Source organism: Gopherus evgoodei, chromosome 11 (genome assembly GCF_007399415.2).
Source record: "Gopherus evgoodei ecotype Sinaloan lineage chromosome 11, rGopEvg1_v1.p, whole genome shotgun sequence".
NCBI lineage: Eukaryota > Metazoa > Chordata > Testudines > Testudinidae > Gopherus > Gopherus evgoodei.
The window spans coordinates 64,955,467-64,980,411 of NC_044332.1; the positions used below are offsets into that span (position 1 = coordinate 64,955,467).

Consider the following 24,945-nt stretch of genomic DNA (forward strand, 5'->3'; position numbering starts at 1 on the left):
CCCCTCATTCTTCTCTTCTGCAGACTAAACAATCCCAGTTCCCTCAGCCTCTCCTCGTAAGTCATGTGCTCCAACCCCCCTAATCATTTTTGTTGTCCTCTGCTGGACTCTTCCCAATTTTTCCACATCCTTCTTGTAGTGTGGGGCCTCAAACTGGACACAGTACTCCAGATGAGGCCTCACTAATGCCGAATAGAGGGGAATGATCATGTCCCTCGATCTGGTGGCATTGCTCCTACTAGTACAGCCCAATATGCCGTTGGCCTTCTTGGAAACAAGGGCACACTGCTGACTCATATCCAGCTTCTCATCCACTGTAATCCCCAGGTACTTTTCTGCAGACCTGCTGCTTAGCCAGTCAGTCCCTAGCCTGTAGCGTTGCATGGGATTCTTCCTTCCTAAGTGCAGGACTCATGACAGCATGACTGTGAACCACTGATAACTACTCTCTGGGAACGGTTTTCCAATCAGTTTTGCACCCATCTTATCGTAGCTCCATCTAGGCTGCATTTCCCGAGTTTATTTATGAAAATGGAAGTTTTGACTGCATAATAATTGCATAGTGGGATCCAATGTTTGTAAAGTGCCTTGGAATCTTTGGCTAAAAAGGCTGTATTAAGTATCATTTATTAACAAATACTAAATGGTGCTAAGCGGAATACAGTCTACATTGCCAATCTACCATTCACTGTTCATCTTGCCACTGATAAGAAAACATCAAGAAGAAATATTTTTTATTTTAGATTGATCCACAGTGGCTTAATTTCAACAAGGGGCAAAATTGTGTAGTGACTTACACAGTGGAGTAAACTTAGCTTTCAGCTGCAAGTTAGTCAGCAAATGGATGTGAGTAACAAAGGAATATAACACGTCAATGAAACATTGTATGGATGTCTAATTTTAATAAAAACTGTCTTCCATGAAGGAAGACAGAAGGGGGAAGTACAGAAGGATAAAAAACAGTGTGCTGGCCAAATAAAGGATACATCCAGGGGAACATCCCACCTAAATCTCTCCTGAAGTTTTTCTTGCAACTAAAAGAAGGGTGTAATAAAAAACCTAGAGCAATGTAGACATTGCTCTTGGCAGCACACTGTTCGGTTCCCATTTTTGAACTGTAAAAAGCAGCAAAGAGTCCTGTGAAACCTTAAAGACTAACAGGTGTATTGGAGCATAAGCTTTTGTGGGTGAATACCCACTTCGTCAGATGCATGATTACATGCGTCTGAGGAAGTGGGTATTCACCCATGAAAGCTTATGCTCCAATATGTCTGTTAGTCTTTAAGGTCCACTGGACTCTTTGTTGTTTTTTACAGATCCAGACTAACATGGCTACTCTTCTGATTTTTGAACTGGGCCCATATGGCCGAAATAAAGAAGATACTCTAAAATCCATATTTTTTAATAATTGAAAATAGATTGTGTATATCTTCCAGTTCCAGGGTACCTTTGACTGACCGGCTGAAGGCCTGATTCTTCCCTTCCTTACCTCATTTCTAGTAATTTCTATCATTGCAAAGTGGTAAATGGTGGTACACCCACTTTGCAAAGGTGTAAATGGCTGGGCAAGTAGTGGAGAATCAGGCCTTACGTCTTCTTGAGATTGCATCTGGGTGGGGTAATCTACAATCAATAGGTCTGATTCTATTCTCCCAGACACTAGTGTAGATTTAGGGCAACTCCATTGCAGTCAGTGGAGTTGCATTGGTCCATCTGAGTGCAAAATCAGGCCCAATACGTTAGCTGCAACTTTCTCTGAGCTGACATTACTTTGCTTTAAAATAAAAATTGGGACAATGCCACATAGCAGGCTGAACAGTACATATGTTAAGAATGAATTTGTAGAAAATGCTTCCAGTTTTTAGTAACTCCTACTGAACTTTTGAGAATTGATTTTGCAATATACAAACAGATCAATAACAGATGCTGACATGATTTTTACAGTTCAAATGCTAAAATATTAAACTAGGAATAATTTTATGAACTCCATCAGCGCTAGCTTCAAATGTTTGTGTATAGAGATTGCCTGTCCTCCAATAAACATAGTTAGCAATGGGCTGAAACTGTGGTGTGACTAGAATAGATTCGCCCTTCAAAATCAAAAATCTGTGCTATTATCAAGGTAAAAAGAAATGAGGGTGATCAGACATGCTGTATACTGTATTACACAATGCAATTTTGGTGATACATTTTATGTCCATGTCTTCATATAGAACAGAGGAGAGACCTGCAAAGCAACCACTTGCCTTTCTACCAATAATGAAAAGCCATTCTTACTGATGAGATGTACCTTTGCAGACTAAGCCTAAACCTGCACTTCCTATGCTGGCAAACCCCCAACGGAAGTAAGACAGTTGGAGTATTGCCTGCTGTCACAGCTTCAGAGCAAGTGTACCTGTATTCCCCCTCCATGATTCCTCAAGGGCACTCACTTAAAGGTTCCTGGCTCCTAGCCTTCACCTCTTTTGCACAAAGACCTGTGTCTCTCTCTCTCTTATGACTGGGTTTTTCCAAGCTGCATATTTCCTTGCCTACATTGATATTTCTACCAAGTCAGATTACCTAAACAGGCCAGTGGCTATGCTTTGCTTTGCTTTCTTGCCGAAGGTTATGAACAGTGTAATTGCCTGCAGTTGCAAGTTACCACACAGCTCTTTCTGAGCAAGCACATTTATTCTTAAGGTGAAAGCATTAGCGAGAAAATACCATAAATACTACACGCTAACATGATTGTTAGTCATATGTCACTCCTTTTAGGATCGTCTCTAGTCTGAAATGTGTATCCCATCACTGACTATCAACTTATACCTCACTTGAACCAACCTAGGGAACTCATTGCCAGAGGGGATGTTGTGAAGGTAACAAAGTATAACTGGGTTCAAAGAAGAATTAGATACGTTTATGGAGGATAGCATGGGGTTTACATCTCTAATCATCAATGGCTAGCAGCCAAGATGGTTAGAGATGCAACCCCATGTTCTGGGTGTCCATAAACCACTGACTGTCAGATGCTGGATCTGGATGAGAGGACTGATCACTGGATAATTGCTTATGCTTTCTGATGCACCTGGCACTGATCACTGTTGGAAGACAAAATACTGGGTTTAATAGACCAGCATTTCTCAAACTGGGGTCCACTGGGATCAGGTCTAAACTGCATAGGGCCTGATCCTGCAACCTTTATCCATTAAAAAAAAAAAAAATCCTGACTTAAGCAAGTAGTTCTATTGATTGAGGGTGTTCCAGACAAGGCAAGATGCATGGCCTTTAACAAAACTGACACTGCACATCTTACACTACTTGAGTGATAAAACCAAGCAAGTCAGAATACATGTGGTTGGGCTTTGATTAGTACAGCTGCATCCAGCAAGCTGCAACTAAAACTAAATATATTGTGACTGCCAGCATCCTTTGCCTCATTGATTAATAGTGGCACTCCAGCAACATGGAAGACATTCAAAACAAGAAGTTTAAAGGAACCAAAACATGGTTTTAAAACACAAAACATGCATAATTAAAACAGTAAAATGAAAAACCGTATTATCTAATAAAGGGGTTCAATAATTGTTCAAGTAATGTTCACTAGAAATGTACTGTAAGGGGCATGATTATGTAGTTGTGGCTTTTAGGATTTATTATTATTTGTATTACACTAGCACCTAGAGGCCACAATCAAAATGAAGGTCTCATTGTGCTACGTCCTGTATGGACAAATAATCTCTGCCTTAGAGAGTGTAAAGGCTAGAGGTAGGATTAGGGAAAGGGATGCAATATGAAGGCAAAGTGATAAGGGTGATGTTTGATAGATGTCATATTGATTCACTTTTCTTTTTCTTTGTGTGGTGCATGTGTGAGGAGTTCCCCATTGGCTGCGACCTGGAACTAGGGCATCACTAAGCCCCCCAACTCACCAGCTTGGGCTCCCTTTTACACTGTTCTGCTGTGACAAGATGCAACGCCCTCTCTAGCCTGCACTTTCACCAGCATACATATAGGTTGGGACACACCCAGCTGCAGTCACATGCAGGCAGGCTCTCTAACCAACCCCTGCATGGAAAGGCTACAGCTAGGGCAACTATCAGCTCTTCAGGCATGCACCCCCTCTGGAGTATAAACCCAAAATTATAACCTCTTGCACTGCACAGGAAACTGTACAGTGCAAGATCATAAAATGCACTCTCTCCCTCAATGTGGAGCGGAATATGTAATAGCCTTTTGCCCCTGAGTTATGAATCCCATACTGGTTTAGATATAGCAAAAACAAGTCTATTAACTACAAAATATAGATTTTAAGTGATAGCAAACAGATCAAAGCAGATTACCTAGCAAATAAACAAAAAAAACCTGTAAACTTTATATACTGAATAGATTGGATATGAATAGCAGTTTCTCACCCAAAGAGATGATACAAGCAGGCTGCAGTTTCTTAAGGAGCAAGCTGCACTTGCTTACAGCTTGGAATGCCCAGGTGTTCCATTCACAAGCTAAAAATCCCTTTAGTCTGGGTCCCACACTTCCTCCAGTTCAATTTTTGTTCCTCAGGTTTTCCAGGAGTCTTCCTGAGTGGGGAATGAAGAACACCAGATGATGTTCTTCCCCGCCTTATATAGCTTTGGCATATAGGGTGGGAACCCTTTGTTTCAAAGTTTGGTTCCTAGTTCCCAAACCTGTCAGTGGTAGTTATTGACATCCCAAGGTGGAGTCTAGAGACCTGTGGTCTCATCACATGTCCTTGTAGAGTCATAGCAATCACCACTTACAGGCTGTTTGGAGGGCACACAGGAAGACTCCCTAGGTGGGAGATAAGCTTCTCCCAAGTCCTATTGTTTTCCTAATGGCCCATTCCCCACCCACTGTTTAGAATGAAAACATCTTGTCTAGTGGGCATTCCCCAGGTGTAATTACATTTGAAATGCAGACAATCAATATTCATAACTTCAGATACAAAAATGATACATGAATCCAAATAAGATAATCATATTCAGCAAATCATAACCTTTCCCATGACATCTCATAATACTTATCTTGCATAAAATACATCATAACGATGTCATAATTATATCATGTCAATATCACCATGAAGCATGTGGGGTGTAGTGTCACAGCATGCATATAAAAAGTGAGGCTGAGATAAGGTGGAATAGTGGAGGGATAGCTCAGTGGTTTGTGCATTGGCCTGCTAAACCCAGGGTTGTGAGTTTAATCCTTGAGAGGGCCACCCAGTGTCTGGGGCAAAATCAGTACTTGGTCCTGCTAGTGAAGGCAGGGGGCTGGACTCAATGACCTTTAAGGGTCCCTTCCAGCTCTTTGAGACAGGTATAGCTCCATATTATATTAATGGGGGGGGGGGGAGTTATGGTAATATAGAGCAATGAGGAAGGAAGTGAGAGAGCAAGGGAAGGAGAAGAGAATGAGTGGTTCTGGGATGGTGTGGAAGACAGAGAAGCTGTGGGAATGAACAGAGAGGAAATAAATGTCCAGACTGAAAACCATGGTAAGTAGTGGCTGATGATCCTACAGTGTTTGCAGCATATGCTGCTGTCCCCTTGTGGGGTCCCTTGGTGTGAGGGATGGGGAGTGCTGACTGGGCCTCATCACCATTCCTGGTGCCACTGCCTTGGACCCTGTGGGGAACAGCGAAGTCTTTGTGTTCCTAAGTGCTGGCTCTGACCTGGACCTCTGTTTCTCTCACATGTGGTTTGTAGCAGACACTGCTAGAGGCCTCATCCACCAGTGTGGGTTCCCCCTGCTAATTCTGGTCTTGCAACAGTCTGTAGGCCAGATCTGTGGATGGATTCGTTAAAGTAGTACTGAGCAGAAGACTGCTGAAACCAGGGATAACCAGACAGCTTGGGCCTGATTTTCAGAGGTATTAAATACCTGAACCTACCACTGATGTTAGCTAGAGGTGTAGGTGCTGCATACTTATGTTCAGCATTGGACAGCCAAAAACTTGGGAGTCCTCCAAAGCAGTGGTCACTTATGAATAGGCTGGTCACTGTGCAGAATCAAGTCTTTTCACCCTAGTTATGCATATTTCCTAGGTGCTGATCCTGAACCCTTCCAGCACCTGATTATTTCCTGATAGCTGGTAGCCTAGTTTACACCTGTAAATCCAGTAGAAGGATTAGGGACTAACCTGCCCCCAAACACCTGTGAACATGCCCCCGTACCAAGTAAGCATTATACAGGCTATGTAGATAGTCCCAGATAAGACTGTATAAGGGATACAACAAGCAACCTGAGAATTTAATCCATATCTCCAGCTCCAGCCCTTCTTTTCGGGCTGGAAATGGCTGAGGTTGGGACTGCAAACCTCTGGCTGCTGTTTTTAACTTTGCCCGTTCCCCTGTCTGGGTGTGTGTATGGTGTGTGTGTTTATGTGTGGGGGGGCACAGCTTGTCAGATCCTCCTAAGCCAGATCCACAGCGCCCCCCCCCAATCCATCCTAAAGAGCCCAGGGGCAGCTGCTCTTTGCTGCCCAAAGAGAGGATTTACCAGAGCTGTGTAGGGCTGGGCTTCCACGAAGGCGGCTGAAGGCATTTGCCGCGGGGGCCGGCCCCCAGCCCAAGCCGGCGGGCTGGTCCTGCGGCAGGGGCAGCCAGAGACCCGCCCCCGCGCTCTGGCTGGGGGCTCGGAGTGGGCTGTTCCCGCCGAGGACGGAAGCAGAGTGTGACAGCGGCGCCTTGTTGCTCTGCCTGTCCATTGCTCCAGCTGTGCAGCCAGCGGCGCTCGGCGGCGGGACGCTGCTGCTGCGAGGCCAGAGGGAGCCCCCGCTCCGTCTCCTCCGCACCTGCCTCGCCAAGCCGGGCTCTTCGGAGAGCCGCCGCCGCTGCTGCTGCGGGAGGGGGCGCGCACACTGCAGTAATGCGAGACCGTCCCCGCCTGGCGGGGAGCGGGAAGCCGGCCGAGTCCCAGCCCAGCCAGGTGTTCCGCTTCTGTCTGCGGCTGCCGGCCCAGAGCGCTCAGTGACCCGCCAGCTCCAGGCTGCGCTGCCCCTGGGCGCGCTTCTAGCGCTTGGCTCCGGCTGGAGGGGGGGTTGCGGTAGCTGGAGAGGAAGAGGGGGAGAGAGAAGCTGCAGCTCCTTGGTGCTCCTCTTCCCCCCCCCCATTTGCTGCTGCCGCCGCTGCCTCTTTGCCGATTCCAGGCGAGCAGGGAAGCGGGTGTCATGCAATTGGTGCCCAGTGAAAGGTCTCCGAGGCTGAAGTACCAGTGAGAGGAAGTGCCGCGGAATCAAGCCGGCTCTGTGCAATGACAGCCATGAAGGAGCAGCAGGCAGCGCCGAACCCGGGCAGCCGGGGGAGCCAGGCTCAGCAGCAAGACCAGGTAAGAGTTTGCAAGAACTCTTCCGTGTGTGTGGCTGTGTGGGGGGTGCCTCCCCCCTTGTCTCGCCCCCGTTCTCCCAGAGAGGCTTGAAGATTAACGCACCTTTCATGTGTGTGTCCCCCCCCTTCACTGACTCCAGACGAAGTTGTAGCCAACGGTGGGTAAAAGTGCGGTCTGTGTGGCCAGGAAAAACGCTGCCTGCCTACGAGGTGTCGAGAGGCGCGGGGAGGGCAAGGGGCTGCCGCCTTGCTGTAGAGGGGACGGGGGCAGGTTGGCTGATACAGCCGCCGCAAGAAAGAAACAGACCCTTTCTGCCCTGGGGGTGGGGGGCTGCCTGGTTCGGGGGGATACAGCAGCCTTAGTGGAGTACTTTGTTCCCCTGCAGGCGAAGACTTTGGGGTGGGTGGGGGAGAGTCTCCTTGGACGCATCATTATTAGACGAAACTAAGCATTCGGATGACATTTCCAAGCGTGTGAACGGAGCAGTGAGAGGGACCAGAAGCCTGTTAGCGGGGGGAGGCTACAGCTGGAGAAAGATTCAGGGGCTTTGGGGGGTTGTTAATATATGTTTTAAGGAGTCTAGATTTGAAATGGGCTCCCAGGGTGTCTTGGCTGCGGTGCTGTGTCTGCTTCAGGTGGGTGCTGGAGAATTCAGAATGCGAGTCAGGGCTCCAGACTTGGAGCACTGCGCTCCTGTATCATTCGAGGTGGTTTTGGTGTCATTTCCATAGTCCCCCTCCCCCCGGAGGATCGTGCAAGACTTTGTGCTCTTGCTTGCCCAAGTTGTATCAAGTGAAATAAATACACGAAGTGATCAGTCTCTACAGATGTGTCATGTTTACATCAATTAGTGGCTCTAAGTAGAGGCTGTCAGCTATTAGGTCATTAGATAATTATGGCACTCTGGAGAGGAGCAGGCAGATACTACCAGAGATGGTGCTGTCAGCTCAAGATTCGCTGGGAAAGGTGTAATTCTTTCCATGTCAGTCACTTTAGCTGCCAAGCACTAGAAGTGGGGCTGAAAGGAGTGTAATAAGCTTAAACATCTGGTACTGGGGTGCTGAAAACCGTTTCGGTTCTCTTCCTGCTCTCTAGATAGGAAGCAGAAAGGGCAATCCCTAGATCCGTGGGGAAGACTAGGGTCTTTAATACTGTGAGAATTCAACACCTCGGCTTTGCCTAGTTCTCCCCATATTCCTGTCTGTTCGCCCCCTTGGCAAATGTGTGATTACTTTAGTTTGATATAGAGGGTGAGAAAGATTATTTACTAGCCTTACAAGTGTTAGAGCAGCATTTCATGCAGCCTTTTCGAAGTCATGCTGCTAAAAGCCTTTGCACTGTGTTTATGTTAATAAACGGGGCTATTTGGAAGATTATGTGTCTCTCTCAGTACTATGCTTGTAACATGAAGAAGCAGTTTCAATATAAAGGCTTGGCTAACCAGGGAATGTCTGTTAGCAGAAATCATCTTTCAGCATCACAGAACCTTAAGTTTCATTAACAGGCAGCTGTTTCTCACTGGTGCTCTTGGATGATGGTACCAATATGTTAGAAAAGATTGGTTGTGTGAACACTCCCTCCTGAAATCTCTGATCACTAACCTGTGACCCCAGATGGTTACTTCTGGTGCTGCAGAGTTTGAAATGGTGGGAGGAGGAGAAGAGGGCAAAGAACAGACTATAAATTCTGAAAATAGTACACCTAACCTCATCAGTGTGTAGCTGAGTCTAGTTGATCACGATTTTGTATTGCGTGCAAAACACCTGAAATTTTGCAAACTCAAAAAGATTCTTTGTGATGTTGCGTTTTTCTTACTGCTTTCAAGACTGAGGCATCCCAATTTTTACATTTTGAAATCAGCATTTTTCAAAACATAACCAAGATAAATATAAATCACATTTGTTTCATTATCAGACTAATCAGTAGGATTTACAAATATATCAAAAAAGGAAGTTGATATTGAAAAGTCCCATGTTATAGGTTTATGTGTTAATTTAAGTCAAAGGATCCTATCCTGAAAATATTCACCTATGTTTAACTTTAAGTATGTCAGTAATCCTATTGACTTCAGTGGGGCTACTCACATGAGTAAATGTAAACATGTGCATCAGTATTTGGAGGATTGGGTTTATGTATATGCATTCTGACACTTTTTCCTATGATATCAAACAAAGTACTCCATTTCAGCTGTTTTGAGGAGGCTTTCAATATTCTGAATAAAATGAATGCATATATTATAATAGTTTGAGACAGAATGACTGGGTTATTGCTGTCAGTGGTTCCTATTATGTGTACAGAATGATTACATTTTACAGCAAGTCAGCTGGTCTAGGCATTTGTTGCTACTGTATGATCAATCTCAAGCATTCACAGAGCTCTTCATTTCAATAAAATATTGTATTTGCTTTCTTTTAAAAGACAGTGCTCTTAGCCAGCATCAAAGATGGTTGGCTCTAACCACTCACTCTGGCTTTATTTTAAATTCACACATAGTTGAATTACCAAAATGGCCTTTTGTTGTTAAAGCTAGAGATCTTTTTTAACTATCAAAGCAGTCTGTTATATATCAAACCCTATTTCTTCCTACTGCCCTATTACCTTGAACTGAAGAACAGTATTCTATTCTCTATTAATTTTAAATAGCTGTAAAGCTTAGGAATAGGCTTATCATTTTTTCACTGCTCTACAGTTTTCATCCTCTCTTTCAGCTAATTTGTAAGTGAATGGTGGTAACTGTGGTTCTCCCTACTGTATGCAAACATTAAATTATAGAAGAGAACAAAGTTTTGCTAGGCTCAGACTGAACTGTGTTGTGAAATTCATGGTTTCCAGACATTTTTTGCACAGTGCTTAATATTTAAATCACACATAACAGTTGTTTGTCAGAGTTGAATTTTATATACAGAAGAAGATTATTATCTTTATTTTAAATGGTAATTGACTATTGAGAAGGTTTTAGGGGTCCAATTCTGCAGTAAAGCCCATGCAGCATTCAATTGAAGCCAGTGGGGATCCATATGGATTCAAAAATCTGCCCATAGCATCTATCTAGATACTTCAGATGGTCTCTGTAAGCATCATTTCTGCTTATGTCACAATAGTTAACATATTTTTCCTCACAAGACTTCTGCAAGGTAGGGAAGTATGTCTGTCCCCATTTTACAGATGGGGAACTGAGGTCCAGAGAGACTAAGTCCAGGTTTGCATTAGGAGCTTCTATTGGTCTAGTAATGTTGGATTTTTTTGTCACACTTCTATACTAACAGAAGCCTTAGTGTAGACACAGCTTGTACCAGCAAAAGCTGCTTTTGAAGATATAGATTATTTTTCTTGCTGAACCAGTATAAGCTATACTGGCCAAAGCCCTCCTTTGCTGGTATAAGCTGTATCTACATTAGGAAGGCTTGCTGGCATGGCTATGCAGGGGAACAGGAACCTAGGACTGGAAGGGAAATCCTGGGTCATTGAGTCCATACCCCAGCTCTTGCAGGCAAAACTGTCATATAAACTCATAAATGTATCAAGCTCTTTTTTAAAACTAGTTAGGTTGTTTGCCTCTACGATGCCTGTTGGAAAACTGTGCCATAACCTCACCCCTCTGATGATTAGGAAGCTGCTTCTAATTTACATCCTACATTTATTCATGGCCAGTTTATACCCATTTGTTCTTTTACCAACACTTTCCTTTAGCTGAAAGAGCTCTTCTCCCTCCCCTGATGTGTTTATAGAGAGCAATGAAATCTCTCCCTCCCCTGCTTCCCCCCAGCCTTACCCTTCACTTTGCTAGGCTAAACAAGCCAAGCTATCTTAACCTCTTTTCATAAGATAGGCCCTTCATTGTCTGCACTTTTCTAGCATCAACCTGGCCCAAGTCAACGTCACACAGAAAATCTGTGGTGAAGCGAGGAATTGCTTGTGGGTCTTCTCCTGCAAACACCCAAGCGCAGATATAACTTTACTCATGTGAGTGGTCAGACTGAAGTCACTGGGTTTGCTGCAGTAAGTGTTTTCAGGATTGGGACCTGAGTTATCACTGTAAGGGCTTGGTTACACTGGAGAGTTGCAGCGCTGGTGGTGGGTTTACTGCGCTGCAACTTAGTAACTGTCCACACCTGCAAGGCACATCCAGTGCTGCAACTCCCTGGCTGCAGCGCTGGCTGTACACCTGGTCTGCTTGGGGCGTAACAATTGCTGCGCTGGTGATGCAGCGCTGCTCATCAAGTGTGGCCACCAAAAGCTCTGTTATTGGCCTCCAGGGTATTAGGAGGTATCCCAGAATTCCTGTCCACAACAAACAGGAAGAATGGCTGAACTCCAAGCTCCCCGGAGCTACTTATCTAAAAAACAAACACAGCTGCTCTTTGCTCCAGCCAGCGATGAGCGGAGGCAGGGGAATTGCTTTGAAATGTTCACAGCTGTTTGCTTGAGGAGAGAGGGGAGTCCATGTTGAGCAGCTGCTTATGTGGTCTGAAGGCTATTTAGGAGTGCATAATTTGCATTTAGTGAATAAGAGAGGGGTGGGGGAAGGGGTCAAAACTTTTACAATGATTGAAAGTAGGTGCTATGTATCTTCCAGTCCTTAGAACTTGCAAGGCAGGGAGCTGAGAACAGTGTCAGCTCCAAAAATCCACTCTCTCTGTCTCCCCCACACTCCCTGTCACACTCCACTCCACCCCCCTGTTTTGAAAAGCACGTTGCAGCCACTTGAACGCTGGGATAGCTGCCCACAATGCACCACTCCCAACAGCGCTGCAAATGCGGCCACACTGCAGCGCTTTCCCTACACAGCTTTACGAAGACAGCTGTAACTCCCAGCGCTGTACAGCTGTAAGTGTAGCCATGCCCATACAATTACAACTGGCTGTTACAGTGACTTGCCTGGTTAAACAAAGGTGTTATTTTACTGACTGAAACATTAGTGATCACTTACTTAAAAATAAATTTGGTATAACTTCTTATTGAGCACTTTCTTCAAGAAGGTAGTTGTAAACTAACATTCCCCTGGGCAAAACATCTAATGACTGTATATCCTTCCCAATCTCTTCTATTCAGTGTCCCCTCTCCCTTCACTTTTATTTCCACTACCTTGTTCCCTCCTAATTAAACTCATTCTGCTTGAGTTATTCCTTCTTCTCCCATACTGTTGGTACGTTTACACTACAGTTGGGTGTGTAGTTATAGCATTTGTTAACATACCCAAGCTACCTTATTCTGTCTAGCTTCTGTACTGGTAGCTGTGAAGTTGTGACAGCATAGCCGTCAGCACGACCTAGCTACCCTAGTTATTACTCAGCTGTACAGCCCATAGTGAAGCTGTACTGCCTCAGCTCCACTTCTATTGGTGCCTGAGCTAGCTACCTTAAAGCTGGCTCACCTGTGTCTACACATGCAGCAGTCACACTCACTGATTGCATTATAGGCACACTGTGTGGCTGGCTTGTTGATTTTTAAATTGTAGGCTTTGCAGGGTGGAGACTGCCTACTGCTTTGTGTTTGTACAAGGCCTAGCCCAATGGAATCCCATTTATAGTTAGTCCTTTGGCAGGATTGTAATAAACAATACTAGTGATGTTTTTAGAGAGAACTTTGAAAAATTAGTCACATTCATTCCAAACCCTTTGTTAAATGATTGTTGCTGTTTATTTCTGAAATTACATTTTTACGTTATCATACTTTATCTGCATAGAGGAAAATACCTTTTAAATTATTCTTATTTCCGCTGAACTCTGTTGCCTGAATGCTTGCTTCATAAATTATTTTAGCTTCTTGAGTTCTACCTGTGTAATACAGCAAATGGCATTTGTCAATCTGTAGTTTTTAACAGCTGCCCATGGTCTTAGACAATAGCTCTTAGTGATCATAAAAAAAAAGCGCTGTTTAATAGTCAATAACCACAACAAATTTGGTACCTATATGGCATGCCAGTTCATGCATATTGCTTTTTCTGCAGATGCAAAACTAAGATAATTCCTATCGGTATTAACGTTGTGAAGCTTCAGTCTGTTTACCAAGAAAAAGATGATCTACACCACCTGGTGCTTGCTGTTCTTTGTCTGTATGAGCAAAGAGATCTTTGAAAATTGTAATCGTTCTCTCCTGAGTCTCTATTATTCTCTCACACTCAAGTATTTTTTTTAATTTAGTTTTAAAATACAGGAATCTAAAATTTTCTTTAGAAGTTCTGAACTACAGTCCATTACTGCAGCTCTAAGTTAATATATTTTTAAAATAGATATGTGAAAGTTAATTGCGTGCTATTCTGCTATTATAAGGCAGTTATTGGCTGAGCATAAGAGTTAACTATAACTGTATAATATATAGACAGGCAGAGCTCCTATTGAAGTCAGTGGGCGTATGAGTATTGCCTTTATTGTAAAGTGCAGTGGATTAAAGAGCAAGAAATTTAAACTCCGCTTTCTCAGGGCTAAGTTCTGAAAATTTAAGCTGTAGTAAAGCCCCTATTAAGTTCAAATAAATTTGACCTCCAAGGGAGTTTAATCTCTGTATGCATCAAGGTTTAGTTTTCAGTGAATAAAAGGTGAAATAGTCTAATGTCTTTTGTGTGTTCCTTCATCATTTTATAGTGGTTTCCTCAAACTAGGCCCTAATCCTGCAAAGAGAAGTAAATTGGTGGACACCTGTGCCTGTTCAGTGGGGATCAACATGGACAGAGGAATCCCTGCACATGGATCTCTTTGCAGGATCAGGGCCTTGGAGGACATATATTTTGTGTTGTGGTGGATGGTCCTATTAAATTATTTTTCATATTTTTAATTTTTTTAATTATTTTATGTTGTCTTTCAAAAACTTACAAGACTTTATGAATTTTTACATTACGTGGTACATTCACACATAGGAGACAGTGGATGAGCATTGGCCTACTTTTAATGTGACAATATCGATCTATTGTAGGTATTCCTATATAAGTACTGATCTTGAACACGATCTGTCTGTTCAGTCAAAATTATCTTTTCCTGCTTGGATACACAGAAAAACGTGAGCTCTTACATTACACACTAACCACAGTTTCAGCAAACTTGAAAACTTGTAAGATTTAGTGCTCTGTGTAAAAGGTATTCAGCTCTAGGTAATGAGTGTCTCAGAAATTCTTTCCATATGCTGTGTGTGTTTGTGTTTTGAGTTTGCTTAGGATTGAAATAAGAAATCAAAATCAAAAGTGACTTCACATTTCTCCAAGTTTCTGTAGCTAGCTTTTTTTTGACTTGTAATATTATTGTGATATATCAAATGTATTGATTTTTGTGGGTCAATACAAAGTCAGATACATCAGGTTTCTAAGGTGGAAAAATGAGGAAAAGTGGAAAAAAGTTCATTATCCCCTGAATTTTATGGCAACAGTTAAGATTTAGATTCAGATTCAATTTCTTGCACCGTATGTGAGTGAGCCATGCCATTTCCATGCTGAAGACAGAGAGAAATATTACAAACCTAGATAATGTGATCAAGTATATGAATGCCAGCCCAAGAAGCTTATTTGAATCTGCATTAATAATCCTGCTATAGGGTTAGAACTATATTTTTCAAGCTCTACATGCAGGAATTGGATATATGGGGAATGCAGAGAGCAAGTGAATATTGAAATCGTTTACTCTGCCTTGAATTGCCCCCCTCCTGGCAGGTGGCCACACACCTTTCATTCACAAGACTGGTTTCATACCAGAGGAGAAGTCAGGGTGGGGGCTGGAGAAAAATGAGCACATTTTCCTTTCCGAGTGTGTGTCCTGATCACCTTCCCCACAGGACTACCTTCATGATTTCAATGAGACCACTTGCATGCACAGGACAAGCAGGATTGGGCCCTAAATAGCATGACCTATGTAGGAGCAGGGCTATATATGTTGTAAAAAGGCCGTTTGTGTCTAGAACCTCAGACATCCTGGGTGCATGCAAAAGTCATACCATGGGAATTTAAAATGCGGTGTTTTTTGTTTTTTTTTTAAGAGTTCTGAAGCAAACTTTTAAGTGAGTAACTATGTAGGGCTTAGTTCTACAGATCTTTCTAAAGTGAACGTCCCATTGACTCATTTACCTATTGACAACAGGAAAACAAATTAGACTGAAATTCACATACCTATTGCAGAGGGTCCAATACTTGAGCACCCCAGGAGCCAGGCTGAGTAACTGGCTGTGCACTGTGGAACTCAAAAAGGGCAAGGGGAAAAGGAAGCCACCTTCTTAAGTTACAGAATAAGAACATAGCTATTAGGCTGGAGGGGCTTTCACTTGCATTTTATAGTCCCTCCAGACCTGCACAGGAACCCCTTTATCTTTATTTTGTTTCCAAAATAACCTCCAGGTAATTCTTATCGAGTAGAACAGTACAGTATTTTCTGTTCGTGGGGCCCTCTGCCTCTGTAGCGGTGACACTAGGATTTGCCTCTTCACACAGAACTTCAATGGGACTTCTGTGGTGTAGAAGGCTTTGAATGGTTCTTATATGCTGGAACAATTTTTCATTTACAAAGTATCCGAGTTGGCCCCAGGAACTTGAAAATATCTGTTATAACATATATATTCAAATATAATTTCTTTGCCTCTTTCTGGTAGCTTCCCATTTTAAGGTACTGCAGGGGACAAGCTACTTTGATAATTAATAAGGAGAAGGAAGCGTTTAAGCGAACTAAATTGCTGTTGACTAGTGTTATTCCACTGTACGGAAGTCCTTTTATTAGCTTTGTTTGTTAAATTGTAAGGCATTTAAAGACTTTCATGGATGTGATGAGGAAAAATAATTACTCTTATAAATTTTCATACTGGTAAAATGCGTGAATTTAATCCCTGAATCAGTATCTGGGCCTGACCACTGAAGTCAATGGAAGTCTTTCCATTGATTTTCCTAGGTTTTGCACCAGGCCCCATCTGCTGTAAGTCCGTTTGGGTTTACAGTACTGTATTTAGCACGTACTTTATACTTCTCATAATTAACTCTTCTTTCATATTGCACTGACAGAGTTAGACAGGAATGTGAGTAGCTGCCTTCAAGTCCATTGCCAGAGATGCCTTTAAGTCTTCTGCCAAGAGGTAGCTATAATTTGATGACAAACGCTTTCTCACTTTTAGAAGACCTATGTCATTTCTCAGTCCATGCAGTAACCATAAAACCTGTGCTGTCTCAAACTCTGCTCCTTTTCACTTTAATCATGCAGTTCTTTTATGCTCCACTAAGCTGTATCGAATAAAGTTCATGAATATATGATAGTAAAAGGAATAATGCTGATGGTGACTGATGATGATAAATTACAGTATTTATCCATTAGGAAGGACATTGGATGACCTACAGAATTGACGGCTGAAGCTAGAAAACCTTTCCTAATTGTTCTTAACGCTGTTAGGAACTTGAACATAACTTATTATATAGAGATTCTTTACACAGGGAGTGATTCAAAATCCAGATAAAAGCCCTCTGATGCTTTGAGACTATTGTATAAGATAATTAACTAGTAAGTATAAAATTGCATAGTGTTGGATGTGGACATGTTTTGTGGCGATATAGCTGATGGATTTTTGTGGCATAGCAGGGATGGAAGGGGAGAGAGAGCAGACATGGCAGACTTGTTTTATAGCTTAGTGGTTAGGGCACTAGGCTAGGATGTAGGAACCCTAGGTTCAAATGACTGCTGTAGCTGAATGAGAATAGGTTGGTATAAAAAAACTGCTCTGAATCAGGCAGAGGAGCAGGGGACTTGAATGTTGGTCTCCTACATCCCAAGCCAGACGTGCTAAAAAGCTTAATCTTTGAGCCAAAATAGACATTTTGACACACTTCAGTTTTTGTGCATTTAAGATATTTTGGTATTGTTCCAAAATAGAACAAAACCACACTTCAAAACCTCAGAAGTTGCTATGACACCGAACTGTCGTCCTCAAGCCATTTCTACCCTTTAAAGATTTTGGAGAGTGTCTAGGGTAATAACTGAAATTCACATTCATTTGAAAAGGAAAAGTGTTCTGTAGACTCCCTGAAAAGGAGTTAGGTAAAGGTTAAGACAGATTCTTCTGCAAGATGGGTGTGATTTCCAAATACTAGAGGGGAAAATGTTAATCTTGTTTTATTGTATAAATTAAATGCTGAATGAATACAGAGAACTAAATCAAGCAAACATCACTAATGGGACTGATCATAAATTCTGGGTCTGATCCTGCATTTGTATATGTTCACCTCATCTCTGTTTCCTTTCTGTCTTGAACACCCCATTGATTGACCAGGCTAGTTAGGTGACATACATGGGGAAAGAGGCTTTCAGAGTCTCAGGATTTTGGCTTAAGTAACTCTAGTCAGTCCGTAGATTAGATTTTAGCTTTTTGAATTTTGAGCTTCTCTCTTTCTCTGTACAGCAGGATGGGGGTGAGGGGTGGGGAATAATCTTGAGGGCATAGGATCTGAATCTCATGCCCACAACTAATTCTGCTGAAGGGCGGGGTAGGCGAAATGACTACTATAAATACATCCAAAAAACCACAAAAATCTAGGATGACTTTAATCATAAGTATAGTCCAAGTAGGTATGTTTTCTGGATAGGAATTAGCTTGCAAGATTGCCTGCTCTTTCTTGGAAGAAATGTGCAATATCCCACAGTGTGAAAAGCAACAACATAAAAATCCTGCTGGATTGTTTGTTACTAAAGGCCTTCTTGCTCCAAGGCATAGATGATTGTATAGGGTAATTAGATGCTGTCAAGCATAAATATAAATTTAAATCTAGTCAAGGTAATAGACTCTTACAAAGTCAAAGATTCTGAAATAAGGGGATGACTATGCAAGGAAATTAGTTGTAAAATATGCTTTTTTTTTTTTTTTTTTAAATCCAAACTGTATTGCAGGCTTTTGGTGCATTGTTAGGCAGATGCTGTGTTCTACTCCTGATGTGACTGTATTTCATAGTGGTTGAAGTTCCTGTATAGAAGCCCACTGTTAAATACTCTTAGTCCCAATGAAAGCAGTGGGACTAATTACATGACTAATTGGTACTGCTTCAAGCACATATTTACACGACAATATTTGTTGTAGTTTGTCAACTTGTTAAAAGTTCTTTGGGGTCCCACAGGATACAAGGCGATTTTATAAATGCAAATTGTAATCAGATTTTTTGTGAAATGGGTTTGTCCTGTGTCTTATCATTCTGGAGAGTCTGTGAGTTTATTTGTAAAAATTCAGTATGTGGCAAATTTGAAAGTGTGGTATCAAACTGTGAACATCATGGAAATATTTTACGTAAGTAAGTGCTCAGAATTCTGAGCGGGGACTTCATGATCGTACTATAAATTAGTTTATTTAAAATCAACAATTGGTTTCAGAATAAAGTTCTTGTTCTATTTTTATTTTTCATATATTAATAAAACAAAACAGGAAGAATCCTCTGCATATAATTCTGAAAAATAATACAGCAACTTTAAATATAACTTTAAATCTAGGCATGTTTATAAGTAGGGTAGTTCCTTTTGAAACTTTTTTTTTTCTGTTGCCCCATACTTTAGACAAATAATAGATATTTAATTTGACTATCTTTTTCTTTAAAACAGTTTTCCAAGTTTGTTGTATCAAGTAAACATCTGCCAATGCATTTCACGGAACACAATCAACTCAGATTTGATTCCAAGTTATGCATGTGAGTAACATTGCAGAGACAAGAGAAGACCCATTCAGGTTGATAGGACCACCAACAGACTTAAACTTGCAAGAGCAGGGCTTTAGATTTTTATAAAACAATCTTTCACAACAGGTAAGACCAACAGGAAAGTTTCCATTGTTCTTATTTTAATAGGAACAGTTATTTTAAACAAACTCTCCCTTAGGGTATTTGGAATCCAATCACTGCAGAATTATGAACCAGAAAGTGAATCTGATTTAACTGACTTTTTTTTGCCCATATGAGAGAAAATTACAAAGTAAAGCTTTGATTCTATCCATGAGCTCCATACAAGGGGATTCCTGTACCTCTGCAAATCTCAGTGGAGAATTGGGACCTAAACAAACCATATAATAGCAAAATGTCGATTGGAAGTGTGTTTAATTATGTCAGTTTTAAAGTTAATTGTTGAGGAGATGTATTTGTTTAAAATATGACTCTTATTGACAATGTCCCTTTAAGTTGAGGTATTATAGATCAGTTCTCGGGCTAGCTGTTTAAAAATAACATTGATGTAATTATGATTATTTTTTGTAATTCATTAAAATAATGAATGCGGTTATTTTATAATGTCCCACAGAAAGCCTATCAAAGACATGGTTATTCCTCCAAAAACTGAATGCAATGAAAATGTTGTGTTTTGGTTTTTACTTTTGAAACTTACATATCAAAATATCTACTGCTAATAATAATGGGCTGGGGAGAAAGGAAAAGAAGAAATGACTTTACAAAATTAAATACTCTTGTTCCGGAACACAGAATTATAAATTGTCAGCTAATCTTGAAAATTACATGGTTTGGGAAATATTTTGATGAGAGATAGAAGAGATGCAAAATTACATAAATCACGGCTTAAAAATAAAGTAGCAGCACAAAACAACAAGATTCCTAGATCAGCCAGGAAATTGGAATACAATTTTAAATGGAACTAGAGAATTGAGCTCTGGTCCTGTAAAAATGCATGCATGTGCATAACTCTAGTCATGTGAATTGTCCCATTAAACTCAGTGGCGCTACTCCTGGGCTTAAATTTAAATATTTGTATAGGCCTGTGATTCAGATGTTTTCCTAATGCCAGTTTCCTTTAAAACAAAAGTTAGGTGTCTGTGTCTGTAGTTATTTCACTGCACATGGGGGAAGTGGTGAGTAGAGCTGGGAGAAATTTTTCATACAAAACTTTTTTCTCTGAAAAATGCTATTTTGTGTTGACCAAAACATTTAGCAAATTTATGTCTAATCCAACACATTCTTCTAGCCAAAAATAGAACAAAACAAATGAACAAAAGATGTGAAACATAAATATTTCCTTTCAAAAAGATTAAAACAAAATGTTTCAATTTTTTGATTCAGAGTAACTTTTAGTTTCAGATTTTATTTAAAAACAAAACCAAAATGAAACATTTCATGTTGGGTCAAACAATATTTTTGTTTGACCTGAAATGAAACTTTGATTTGTTGAACAAGTTTTACTTTGGCTTGACCCAAAACAAATGCTTTTTAAAAAATTATTATTTGCAATTCAGCCAACGATCTGAAAAATGAAATACTCTCATATCTCTAGTGGGGAGTAATAAAGGAATAACTTTCCTGATATGCAGCGCTGTCTACAGGCTTCAGCTAAGATTCACTTTATCCAGAATCCTGCCAACTAAGGCCATGATCCTGCAATCTGCTCTCTGTGGATTCCTTGACCTGTGCAGAACCTCAGTGAAGCCGTTTGGGATTATGATAGTTGCACAGTTCTGCCTGAATGGATCGGGTGGTAGAATCAGGGCCTGTCTGTATTTGGTAAAGGAATGATCTTGCCTATGGTTGAATTGATGAGATTTTTTCCCCTCTTCTTTACAGCATACTCACCAATTTCCACAGCACTGTTATGTTTGTAAAACTGTCATTCTCAGATGACATATTATCATGAAATTTGCATGTCACAGGTCTCACCAGAAATTCCTCCTCTCTAAAGCAGAAACCTTCAAATGAAGTTAACTTCTATTTTATGCAAAATATAGTGATTTCAGGATTCTTCTTGTTCCCTGGAAGTGAGTATAATAACCAGGTTATAGCTTAATTTTTTTCCCTCTTGGAAAATGTAAGATAATTTGTCAGTTTTCTCCCAATAAGAAATTTTTATTGCAGAAAAAGTTTAGATGTCAGGAAAAAAAGTAGTCACAGGCAGTCACTCTACTTCATTTCTTGTGAAGTCTGCTTTTAGGTGTGTATTGAAAGGGGAATATTCCTGTTTTGTCCCCTGTCACAGGAAATGGGAAAGAAGACTACTTTACATCTTAGGCAGAGCTGCAGACATCAAGACCTTAATGATCTGCCTGCATTATGGGAAAGCTGGTGAGAGTAGGTGGGGAGGCGGGGGGGGGGGGAAAGAGCACAGAGTGTAGGCTGTAGTGGGTATTTAAGTCCTGATCCTGGAAACTGATTCAGGCGGATGGATCCCCATCTGCATGCATTGCTATAGGAACCCGAACTTGTTTTCTCCTGACTTTGCTACATTTACATTTGTAAACTTAAACTTTCAGTAATGTTTTGCCTTTAATAACTTTAAATATCGGTATCTTGCCACATGAGTTTGGAAGGAGAGTTCTTTGCCTCTAGCTCTTCTCCTATATAGCACGATGCAAAGTTGTTTATTCAGGAAAAATAAGGGTTGAACAACTTCAGAGGATGTAATTTACTACACCTTTTGAGCAACATTGACTTGTGTGCCAGCACATGGTACATCTTTTATTTATTTACCTTCCTGTTCTATAAAAAATGTTTGCCATGGTAACCTTGTATCTCATGGCACATATGCTGAGATAAAGAACACCTCCTGAAAGAAACAAGCACAGAGTAATATATCATGTCAACATGGGAATATTTTTCAGCGTATAAAGAAAGAAAAATATTTTTCATGCTAAAATGTCAATTTCATTGAGATTGTTCATTTAATTTTTTTTATTTTTAGATTTTAAAAACAATTAGTAGAGAATTATTTTTTTTTCTTCGGTGTTTTCTTTCAGTCAGACTGCTCTTATTCAATGAATTTTCTATATCTAGGAAACGTATCAAATATATTTGCCATACATCTTATATCATTTCTGAATGGGTGTCCTTCCCTTTGTGAAATATCAGATATACCAGAGCTATGTCAACCTTTGCTATTAATTGAACTCATATTTGCCAGCCTGATTAGACTGTCTCCAACTTTTGACTCTTATGAAGTGGTGCCTTTTATTGGATTTTCTTGTCTCTTCCTTCTAAAGGGTCACTGCCAAGATAAAAAATGACAATGTTAAGCAAACAACTGTCTTTATCTACTTGTCTGCCACTACTAACAGTTTATAAAATATTGAAACAGAAAGAAATCAAACAATCCACTTTGCTCTTCATTATTTATGCTGTTTCTTTACATTATGCAATATTTTTTGGTCTTACGTGGGCAATGAAAATCAGTGAAGGGCCTGATGATTCACACACTTAATCATGTGCTTTACTTAAAGTGAGTGAAGAATCCAATTGATATCAACGGGACTAATTAAATACTTAACTTTTTTGTTTTGTTGGTGCCTTGAATCTTAGCCTTAAAGGACTGTGTCAAATCTACTTTTATTATGTCAAAGGAAATTTTTCTTACATTTTTGAGGGGACAAGTCTTTGGGCAAGTCTCTTTTGTTCAGACAGTTGTGGCATTCGTGATTAAGATGATGTCAATTAACTTAGTTCACTTGAAGTCTATATGCGAGGCTGAGGTTCCACTGAATACAAGAACAGTACAGTATAAGATGGAGAGCCAGTGAGAGAATGAATGTAAACAAGATAAGAAAATATTTAGAAAAGTCTTAGTATATGTTTTGAAATCATGCCATATTATGCTATATAGTAATCAAGAAATATACAACATTTTTGTTTAGTCAGAAGAGTTTAACACCAATGATTGTGACTAGGTTTTCAATACCTATACGTGGGTTGATATACCTGAAAAGAGTACCATCATTTGTCCAGTGAAATAGAATGGTAGGTCTGTGAATCAGCAGCATGAATTCTATTCTTGGCTCAAGTACAGAATTCCTGTTTGACTTCGGGCAAGTCTCTGAGGCCAGTATTTTCCAAAGTGCCCACTTGAGTGCCTCATTTTCTGCTGGCAAACTCGAGGTGCCAAAGTATCTAGAATTGGGCACCAAAACACTGCATCATCCAAATTTAGTTGATGCTTTTGAAAAATTAGTTTCTAATCTCTCCTAGTCTCTGTTTCCCATCTGTTAAATTAAGAAAAATACATTGCTGTCTTGCAGGGAGAGGTGTTGTGAGCTAAATGTATTGGTGTTTGTGAAGTGCTTTAAGATCCTTTAATGAAAGGTGTTATAGAAGTGCTAAATATATTATTATCATAATACTAAAAGCATGCAAGAAAGGTAGAAGTTTTTTGTTTTGTTTTTTTTCACAGTTACTCCATGCTGATTGCCCAAAGAAAAGTTTAGGTTTCTGTTGTACAGACTGAATTTTGGGACAATATTAAATCTAGTGATTCACAGTGTCTACTATAAAGGCAGAGTTTTCACTACTGCTGTATCATGCTTTGGGGATGCTGTGTTATACAGACATAACAATAGCTCATTCTGACTGTTCAGCAACTGCAGTGTGGGGGTGGGAGGTGTTGTCAATCAGTATGAGAAAGATTTCTGTTTGGTGCAGTCCAGAGAATGTGGCAGTGTTCTGCAGCATGCTCTTTCAAAGCTACAGCTCTATGCTTGATCCTGCAAATATATATGTGCATGAGTAACTTTACATCTAAATAGTCCCATTGTTTTGAATGGAAACTACTCCCAGGCATAAAGTTTTTGACATGCATGAGCATTTGCAAGATGGGGCCTGAAACGTTGTGCCACAGAAAAAGCTGTGAAGGACATTTTAAATACTTTATTCTTTCATTTTAAAGAAATATGAGTAGTCTTCCTCCTTTCTGTGCTGTCTCCCTCATCCCTTGTTCTGGGAAAGCAGCTACTATTAAATTATAAGTAATAGTAACGTTTTAACCATTGAATCTATCCACAAGCCCAGTTCTGCAAACCTTTACTACAGAGCATAGTAATTAGTCCTTCTGACTGCCTATATGGCTGGTTTTGGAGCCCAATCCTTATTTAGATGAATGGTTATGTTGTTTTCAGTGGAACTTCTATTTGGTTTTACCTATCCGGGCATCGTTGGTGAAGACTGAAGGTTCTTGGGCCTATTCCTGCTGTCACTGAAATCAATAGCAAAAATGTCCAGTGGCTTCAGTGGGAGCAGAATGGGACCCCAACCACTTACTGATAATTCATTTTTCTATTTTTATTGAGGACCTGATCCAAAGATTGTTGAAATCAATAGTATAGTCTTCCCACTGACTTCAATGACGCCACTTTCTACAGCACTGCATATCTTAGTAAGTTTCAACTTTTCTTTTTCAGCAATCTATAAAATACACATTTTAAAACCAATCGGAAAAAATACATAAGGCACTTGAGATAACTTCTTTAAAGTAAAATTAATCTTTAAAATATACATAACTATAAAGCCAACATTTAAGTGCTTATCTAATCTTTGAAGTAAATTTATCTAGATGTGGTGGAATTATGGATATGAGGTTAAAATTTCTTATTTGTGAATGTGGAAGAGCAGGATCAGAGTACTTCAGAAACTGTAAAGCTCTCTTTTTGTTATGATTTACTGAAGTTTTCCTTAAAAACAATATTGGTGAGATGGAAGTTTTGGCAACATAAAAATTGATTTTTTTTCAGATATTTTAATAATTTTATCTCTGTCTTCCCAAATGGAATCCATCATCTTGGTATCAGAGTATCTAAATTATGTAAGTGTAAAGAACATACATACAGAAGCCATGACCTTTAATGAGGGTCATGCTTACTGTATTAGACTAATAGATTACCATACTTGAAAAAGTTTATTGAAAATGCAATGGGAGATATTTTTTTCAAACC

At 40.5% G+C, this 24,945-nt stretch overlaps 1 protein-coding gene across 2 annotated transcripts in view; it reads left to right on the top strand.

Moving 5' to 3' along the window:
- The window catches only part of DPP10 (dipeptidyl peptidase like 10), an 863,493-nt gene that overhangs the window by 424,348 nt on the left and 414,200 nt on the right, over nucleotides 1–24,945 (top strand). The window contains exon 1 of one of the 2 annotated variants that reach the window (XM_030580651.1): nucleotides 6,753–7,326. The exons of the other annotated variant lie outside the window; for it this stretch is intronic. Within the exon in view, the coding sequence (XP_030436511.1) occupies nucleotides 7,252–7,326 (75 nt within the window). The 5' untranslated portion in view covers nucleotides 6,753–7,251. Of the gene's footprint in view, nucleotides 1–6,752; nucleotides 7,327–24,945 lie in introns of those variants that run through there. 2 annotated transcript variants of the gene reach the window in all.